This window comes from Sciurus vulgaris, assembly GCF_902686455.1.
Source record: "Sciurus vulgaris genome assembly, chromosome: X".
In the NCBI taxonomy this organism is placed as follows: domain Eukaryota; kingdom Metazoa; phylum Chordata; class Mammalia; order Rodentia; family Sciuridae; genus Sciurus; species Sciurus vulgaris.
Genome location: NC_136471.1, coordinates 2,580,849 through 2,589,488, shown reverse-complemented (window position 1 = coordinate 2,589,488; position 8,640 = coordinate 2,580,849). Strand labels below are relative to the sequence as shown.

The following is an 8,640-nucleotide window of genomic DNA, read 5'->3' as shown; positions in this document are numbered from 1 at the left end:
AGTTATATATGAAAATGGAATCCATTTTGATATAATTATAAAACATGGAATATATCTTGTTCTAATTTAGACTCCATTGCCTCTCCTTCCCCTTCCCTCTCCCCACTGCCTGTTCCCTTCCCTTTGTGGATCTTTCTACCATTTATCCATAGTTATTTTTTTAATTAATTTCTTGTCGATGTACATGAAGGTGAGATTCACTGTGGTATATTCATATATGCACATAGGAAAGTTATGTCAGATTCATTGTACTTTTCCCATCCCTTCTCCCTTCACTTTATTCCTCTTTGTCTAATTTGCTGAACTTCTATCCCCTGGCCCCTTATTGTGGGTTATCTTCCATGTATCAGAGAAAACATTTGAACTTGGTTTTTGGGATTGGCTTATTTGGTTATTTGGGACTGCATGATTGTCTTCAGATCCATCCATTTACTGGCAGATGTCATAGAGTCATTCTTTTTTATGGTTCAATAATACTCCATTTGTGTATATATATATCACATTTTCTTTATCCATTCATCTGTTGAAGGGCACCTAGTTTGGTTCCATACCTTAGCTATTGTGAATTGAGCTGCTATAAATATCTATGTGGCTATGTCATTGTAGTATGCTGATTTTAAATCATTTGGATATACCCCATGCAGTGGGAAAAATGGGTCAAATGGTGGTTCCATTCCTAGTTTTCTGAGGAATTTCCATTCTGCTTTCCATAGTAGTTGCAGCAATTTTCAGGCCCACCACAATGTATGAGTGTGCCCTTTCCTCCACATCTGCTATTCTATTTCATTGCCTTTCCTAGGAGCACAAAAGGCTGATTTGGAAATTTGCATATGAGTGTTTTATGAGAAAGATAGATTCTGATGACCTCTTAGATATTTTTAAGGAATGGTATATACATATAGGACCTTCAAAGCACCTCTGACAAGGTCCTATCCCATATGTCACAGAAAGTTAATCACCATTTTTGGAGTAAGACAATTTTGCCATGTTCCTACATGATTGAACAGTGGGAAACCTACAAATGTGATGTTGAGATAGTTCCCTCAGTAGTTAATGTGAGGAGGATTTTTTCAGGGAGTGTGAATGGACAGAAACTTGGAAAATAAATTCTAATAAGAACAAATCAACCAGGGGAAAATAGTCTCCATTCTACTCAAAGAGTGATGGGTATTGATTTAGAATTCAGTGTCAATTGTACCTGCAGTAAGGTGTGTAAACTTGAATATATCTCTTAACCCCTCTGAGGCTGATGAGTCAAAAAAAGGATAATGTTAACATATACCTCCACAGTGTTCTGGTAATGAATAAATTAAATAATTGTTGAAAACACATATTAAGAATCCGGTCTAGCCAGGTGTGGTGGCACATGCTTGTAATCTCAGCTACTCAGGAAGCTGAGTGAGAAAGATACCAAGTTCAAGGCCAGCCTGGGCAACATAGGGAGACCCTGCCTCAAAATAAAATTTAAGCAAATGAGTGGAACTGGAGAACATCATTCTAAAAGAAGTAAGTCAGACTTGAAAGTCAAGGGTCAACTTTTTACCCTCATATGTGGATGCTAGAGAGAAAGAAGAAGTTAAAAAAGAGTGGGGATCTCATGAAAATAGAAGGGAGATGAGCAGAGAAGTAGGGGATCAAGGGGGAAGGAGAAAAGGAGGGAAAGCAAAAGAAATGGGGAACAAAATCAACCAAATTTCACTACATACGTGTATGAATATATCACAGTGAATCCAATGTTTATGTACAATTATAATACACCAATAAAATATACATTGAAATAAAAGAAAGATCAAAAGAGTAGAGAAAGTGGGGAGGGAAAGAACCACTGGGGAATGAATCGGAGTAAATTAGCTTTTGTGTACATATGAATGTCACAATGGACCACAACTATTTTGTATAATTACAATGCATTGATACAAACACAAGAAATAAAACTTTGAAAAGGGCTGAGTATGTAGCTCATCAGTATACCACATGTTTAGCACATGAAAGACCCTGTGTTCAATTCCCAGTACAACAAAAAGAAAGCAAAAACGGAAGGGAAGAAGAAAGGAATGCAATAAGAAAATCCAGCCTGACTAGGGAAAAGTCACTGACAACTGGCAGGCCAACAAACAGACCACTGACAACCATAAGGTGAGACTGAAGTACATGGCCAGTTCTCTACCACATCCCTATACAAGGTGGCTTCCCAGACCGGGCTAGGTGAGTGAGCCCCACCTGATCATCCACTACAAGGCTCCAGAGGGGTTGGAGGACTGCCCAGGGGAGGTCAGGATGGAACTGGGAGAGCAGGCAGGAGCACAAAGAACACGGGTTGGGAGGGACTCCGAATGAGGGGCAGCCAGTCCCTCCCTCATTGAATTGTTGCCCTAGAACACAACTAATATAGAACTAGTGCCCTAAGAGCCAGCAAGACATGGCAGGCTCAAGGGGTGGGGCTTCAAATCCAGGAAACAACATCCCAAGGCAGTGGATTTGCAGCACTCAGAGCATGAAAGGCCCTGGCAAACCCTCCTGTGGGCTGGTCACTGGCACCCAGCAGTGAAGCACATACACCCATTCTGTTCCCATTGTGGCTCCAGCCCTGTGGTCCCTTCCAGTGGGATGGGCATTGCCCAGTGCCTTGGTGGGGTGGCCTGGTGAGCACATGGAGTACATGTGAGTGCGTATTAGTGCACGCGGCACCCACCTCGTGGAATCACACCTGGACCCAGTGCCCCTCGCCTGGCCCAGCGACCAGACCAATCCTCTCCTGGGTGGGGATGGAAAAGAGGACAGCAGGCTAAGAAGCCCCAGAGCACCTGCTCCCCGCCCCTGGCCAGAACGCAGCAGCGCAGCTGGGCCCACCCCTGGCCGCTTTCTAGTAGACACCTTGGGTGCAGACCCCTGGCCACTCTGGCACCCCGAGGGCACGTGCCGGTGGACCCCAGACGCGGGACCCGCTGGGGAGAGCCGAAGGCGTGGGGTCTCGAGACACCGACACCCAGACCCCCCCCCCCGGGGGGGCTCCACCTGTGCCAGGGCGGGAGCGGGGGCGGGAGGAGGAGCAGGTGACGTCACCCGCGGTCCCCGGGTGCCCGCGGCGGCGGCAACAGCCCGGCCGCGTGACCCGCGCGCGCCAATGGCCCGGCGGTCTCCGGGGCGACGCGGAGGGTCCGCGCTCCACCGCCACCGCGCCCCCGCCCCGCGTCCGCACTGCAGAGAGCGGTGGCGAGCAGGCGCCGGCGCACTGGCCCACGTGCCGCGCCGAGAGAGCGAGAGCCGGAGGCAGAGCCAGCGACAGGGCGAGGGAGCGAGGGGCGACTGACCCCGCCGCCGCTCTGCGCAGCCCGGAGCCCGTGCCGCGGGGCCCGGGACTAGGAAGGACCCCGCCCCAGCCGGAGGTACCGTACCCCGGGAGGGGCCGCTTGGCCCGGGGAGACCCCAGGGCCCTCCGCCCGAGCCGGCCCAACTGCAGCAGCCCGCGGGGCCCCCGGGGGGCGGCGTGGGAGGGCGCTGTGGCCGGCGGGCTCCCGCAGGGACCCGGGCAGGGTCAGGCGGGGGTCGGGACAGGAGGGGCGGCCGGGGTGGGAGTGGGGGGGTTGGGCATTAACCTCGCTGTCGCCCCGTTCGCATTCACAGGCTGTGGAGACCTGGGCGGGCTGCAGTCGTCCTAGGAGTTGGCTGGTATATTTATGTGCAACACATCCTGATCACCCCGCCCCCAAATTAGAATCTGCTGAAGTTTGGGAACATGCCGTTGACCCTGTTGCAGGACTGGTGTAGGGGGGAACATTTGAACACCCAGAGGTCCATGTTGATCCTGGGAATTCCTGAGGACTGTAGTGAGGATGAATTTGAAGAGACTCTCCAGGAGGCTCTCAGACATCTGGGCAGATTTAGGGTTATTGGCAGAATGTTTAGGAGGGAGGAGAATGCCCAAGCCTTTCTACTGGAGCTCGCACAAGATTTTGACTATGCTTTGGTCCCCAGGGAAATACCAGGAAAGGGGGGACCCTGGGAAGTGATTGTAAAACCCCGAAACACCGATGGCGAATTTCTCAATAGACTGAACCGCTTCTTAGAGGAGGAGAGGCGGTCTGTGTCAGACATGAACAGAGTCCTTGGGTCCTGCACTAATTGTTCAGCTCCCAGATTGGCTATATCACCAGATTTCTGGACCTGGGCCCAGACCCTGGGGGCAGCAGTGCAACCTCTACTAGAACAAATGCTGTACCGAGAACTAAGAGTGTTTTCTGGGAACACCATATCTATCCCAGGGGCACTGGCCTTTGATGCTTGGCTTGAGCACACCACCGAGATGCTACAGATGTGGCAGGTGCCTGAGGGGGAAAAGAGGCGGAGGCTAATGGAATGCTTGAGGGGCCCTGCTCTCCAGGTGGTCAGTGTGCTGCGTGCCAACAATGCTGCCATCACAGTGGAGGAGTGCCTAGCAGCCCTGCAGCAGGTGTTTGGACCTGTGGAAAGCAGAAAAATTGCCCAGGTGAAATTTTGTAAGGCCTATCAGGAGCCAGGAGAGAAAGTCTCTAGTTTTGTGGTGCGGTTGGAACCCCTGCTCCAAAAAGCTGTAGAGAAAAACGCAGTATCCCGAAGGAATGTGAATCAGACTCGCCTGAAACGCATCTTAGGTGGGGCCACCCTTCCTGACAAACTTCGAGAGAAGCTTAAGCTGATGAAACAGCGAAGGAAGCCGCCTGGTTTCCTAGCCCTGGTAAAGCTCCTGCGTGAGGAGGAGGAGTGGGAGGCCACCATAGGTCCGGAGAGGGAGAGCCTGGAAGGCTTGGAAATAGACCCAAGGCCATCTGCAAGAGTCAGTGGGGTCAGGGAAGCACTTGTCCCTGCCCTTGGCAATACTCTTGAGGCAAGGCCTTCCCAGGGTTCCCGACGCTGGAGGGGCAGAGGCCAACACCGGAGAGGAGGTGTGATAAGGGCTGGCTCTAGAGGATCAAGAAAACGGAAACACCACACCTTCTGTTATGGCTGTGGGGAAGATGGCCACATCAGGGCGCAGTGTTTCAACCCTCCCAATCTGCCCCTGGTGAAGCAGAAGAGACAGGCTGCAATTGATTTGGGAAACGGGAGCGGGGCTTGGGACAAGAGCCATCCCAAGTCCAAGGCCAAGTAGGCTCTGGAGAACAGGGCAACAATTCTTATCACAGGCCTAGAAGACAAATGACATATTGGAAGAATGGACAGGGGCAGCACAGACAAACAGCAGGGGACTTCAGTAGGGAAAAAGGACAGAGCGATCAGACCCAGTCTGAACCCTGTCACCCTACTCCAGTGGGAAGGGACTCCAAGAACCAAAGTCAAACTTCATGCAGTTCAGTAAGTGCCCAATACAGGATTGTCAAGGGGTGCCACAGACCCCTACCCTGCACATGGGAGTCCCAAGTCTCCTGCAGAGACCCCAGCGACGCAGAGTGTGAAGATGGTGAGACCAGGCACTCTGGCCTGGCTGTCTGCACTGCCATCTGGCCACCTCTAAGTTCCCACACTATGGACTCAGAGCTCACCATGCCCAGCAGACACCAGGACATACGGAGCATGGAGGAGCCTGCCCCAGGGCCATCCCTGTCAGAAGGAGCAGGAGCCCCTGAGCAAGAGCTGCAAGAGAGAGAAGTAATGCTCCGCAGGGGAGGCCGCACAGTCCAGCCTGTCTTCAGGATCATCTACACTGCCCTAGGGGAGCCCCAGGAAGGCAGTACCCTTGAACCCCTGCGCCCCTAAAGGCCGGGTCTCTGGACCCAAGAGCCCTGGGTGCCCAGCACCAGCCCAGAGGCAGTTTCCTCCCCTGCAGCCTGACGGGGCTGTGTGGGCAAGGACACTAAAAACTGAGAAGACCCCCTCATGGGGACATTGGCACCCAGTAGGTCAGTGCCCCAGAGCTGTCTTGGGAGTGAGTGGGTGTGGAAGGCAGCTTTTGTTCCAAAGAGGAGCAGGTAGAGAGGAGTGGGAGGAGATGAGGGAGGACTTGGAGGGGGGCAGTTTGTTCTGTTTCGTTTGTGCAGGACCACTGGAGAACTGGAGAAAGCAAGCAGAGAGAACTGGGGCCTGGCATGGCAAATCGCTACTCAAGACCTGTCAACACCAGGGTCAAACCAAACCCTGCCAGACTAGGACTGCAGGCCCAGAGGCACCCCTGAGTGGCCCGGCCCAGCCTAGATGGGGGGCCTGAAGATGCCTGCCACCTGCACTGGACTGGGAGACATTGGGGGAAAGAGTTCATCTCAAGGGTGCCAGCTGCCTGGCTCCCCCAACAGGCGACACCCCACCCTGATTCACCGTCCCCAGGACAGGCAGCTCCCTGTCCCGGGAAGCCCACCCTTATCCGTAGGCCCCATAGTGACCCACGTGTCCAATGCCTGCCCCCACACTAGCCATCGTTCCTGTGCAAAGCCGTGAGGTGTGTGTGAAGCCCGGGCGGAGGTCCCTGCCCTCGCCGCCGGCCACCTCCAGGCCCGGGCTCGTGCCGTGAGCTTCTGGGCGAGCCAAGGCCCTGCTCGCTCCTGTCCAGTGTCGTGAGCTCAACCTCTGCTTTCTCGGTGTAGATCTAGGCCAGCTGCCTGCCGCTTGTTCTCGTGGAGATGTGTGTGTGTTCTTATCTGAGCAGTTCCTCCCAGGAGGCCCTGAGCCCAGTCCCCAGGAGACGGAGACCCGGCCGGCGGGAAGGATGGACGGCGAGGGCGTGGCTGACGCCCACGGCGTGGTGGTGACTGCGGCCTCGCCTCGGGCAGGAAGCACCGGACCTTGGATGGAGGGGGAGGGCCCGGGCCTGCGCGTGGACGTTCCAGCCCTGTTGTCGCTTGTGACTCAGTTTCCTCGGCTTGGGGGTGTTCCCTGTCGTGCTTTGCAGTGTGCCGTGACTGTCCTGTGCCAGCCGTGTAGGGCAGGGGCCGCCCCACAGCAAGTCAGCCAGCCCCTCAGGGGGTTCCCGGTTGGAAGTGAGTGCTCATTGCCAGAGGCCATGGTCCTGGCGAGAGGCAGACCTGGGGCCCTCAGGAAGGGAGAAGGTGGCCGGAGGGCCCCAGCGTGGCGGCCAGCGAGGAGACACCTGTCTGCAGCCCCAGGAGGAGGGGGGCCCGGGACCTGTGGCCTCGAGTGGTCGTGAGGAGTCCCTTTAGGTGTTGTCATCCCCTTCTCTTCAATGGTTTCTGTACATGTTTCTCTTCAATAAATCTCATGGATGTTCCAGCTGAGTCTTGTGCTTCCATTAGGGATGGGATGGGGCGAGCGGAGGGGACACAGTGGCAGGGTTAACATTGTGATGTGTGCAGAGCACATGTGTGGAAAGGCTATGGGGTGTACTTACTGCCAAGGTGATCACAGTCCAGTTTCACTGTGTATTGAACCCTGAATAAATATAGCCGCCCATGCCATTGGTGGATCTAGGTAGTTTCTGGTTCGATCCCCATGGAAGTGTGGGAGCTTTTCCAACATAATTGGATAAGATTTTAAAGGGTGGATGTTGGGGCTGGACCTGATGTCCCATGATGGTTTGAAGTGCTCAGAGCACTCAACACATTGGATCTGCACATCAAAACAAGACCGATGTATGTGAATGTGTATGAGATGGTGTTAAAGTTTCAGCATATGAGAGAATTATGAGTAACAATATGAATATGTATGAATAAATGCAAGCATTTTTATTTTTGGTGGTGTGAGAGTGTTATGAGTTTGTGAATGTCTGTGCCAGTATATCAATGAATGTTGTTATGGTTTAGATATGGGGTGTCCCCCCAAAAGCTCAAGTGTGAGACAATGTTAGAAAGTTTGGAGGTGAAACGTTGGAGTCATAAGAGGTTTAACTTGATCAGTGCATTAATCCACTGGTAGGGGTTAGCTGGGCTGTGCAGGTAGGGTGTGGCTGGAGGAAGTGGGTCACTCGGGTTTGGTTTTGGGGTTTATATTTTGTCACTGGTGAGCAGAGCTCTGTTTGCTTCCTGATGGTCATATTCTGAGCTGCTTTCCTCCTCCACCCTTCCACCATGATGTTCTTTCTCACCTTGCACCCAGAGCAATGGGATTGGTTGTCTATGGACTGAACCTCTGAAACTGTGAGTGCCAAATAAACTTATCCTCATCTAAAATTTTTTATCAGGTCTTTTGGCCACATCAATGAGAAAGCTGACTAAAATATGTGGATATGTGGTTGAACATGTGAAAAGGTGTGTGAATGTGTGCATGTTACTGAGTGTGTTTGAGAGTGTGTATGTATGTTTTCAAGTGTGAGCGAATGTGTGTGAATGTGTGTTGGTGTGTGTGTATGTAAATGTGTGTGTATTAGTGTGCCATATGTGAGAATAAGATAGCATGTGGTTATGTGTGCATATGAATGAGTGTTCATGACTGTGTCTCGAGTGTATGCATGAGAGGTGTGCATAGGTGTGAGGGTGAATGTGCAAATGTATAATGAATTTGTAATTGCCAGTGAATGTTGGTAATGGATGTCTGTGTGTGTGTGAACACCTGTATGAGAGAACATATTATATTTTGGTAAATTTGTATGAGTGCATGTGTTGCTTGGTTGGTGGGCTTTTTATTTGTTTAAGGAATCAAATAAGAGAGTTAGGGAGAAGGCAGAGAGTGAGGTACGAATTGCTTCTCACAAAAGAAGTCATAAGACTTTATTGACCC

The 8,640-nt window shown here is 52.1% G+C and overlaps 1 protein-coding gene across 1 annotated transcript; it reads left to right on the top strand.

Annotated features, from left to right (window-relative positions):
- Positions 1 to 3,095: 3,095 nt before the first annotated feature.
- Positions 3,096 to 7,197, top strand: PNMA3 (PNMA family member 3). Its single transcript, XM_079124392.1, has 2 exons — positions 3,096 to 3,386; positions 3,625 to 7,197. The coding sequence occupies exon 2, from the start codon at positions 3,737 to 3,739 to the stop codon at positions 5,126 to 5,128; it is 1,392 nt and encodes a 463-aa protein (XP_078980518.1). The 5' UTR covers positions 3,096 to 3,386; positions 3,625 to 3,736; the 3' UTR covers positions 5,129 to 7,197.
- The last annotated feature ends 1,443 nt before the right edge of the window (positions 7,198 to 8,640 follow it).

What these genes read in the sequence shown, in the direction of transcription:
- PNMA3 (XM_079124392.1), top strand. Translation starts at nt 3,737, where the DNA reads ATGCCGTTGACCCTGTTGCAGGACTGGTGTAGGGGGGAACATTTGAAC.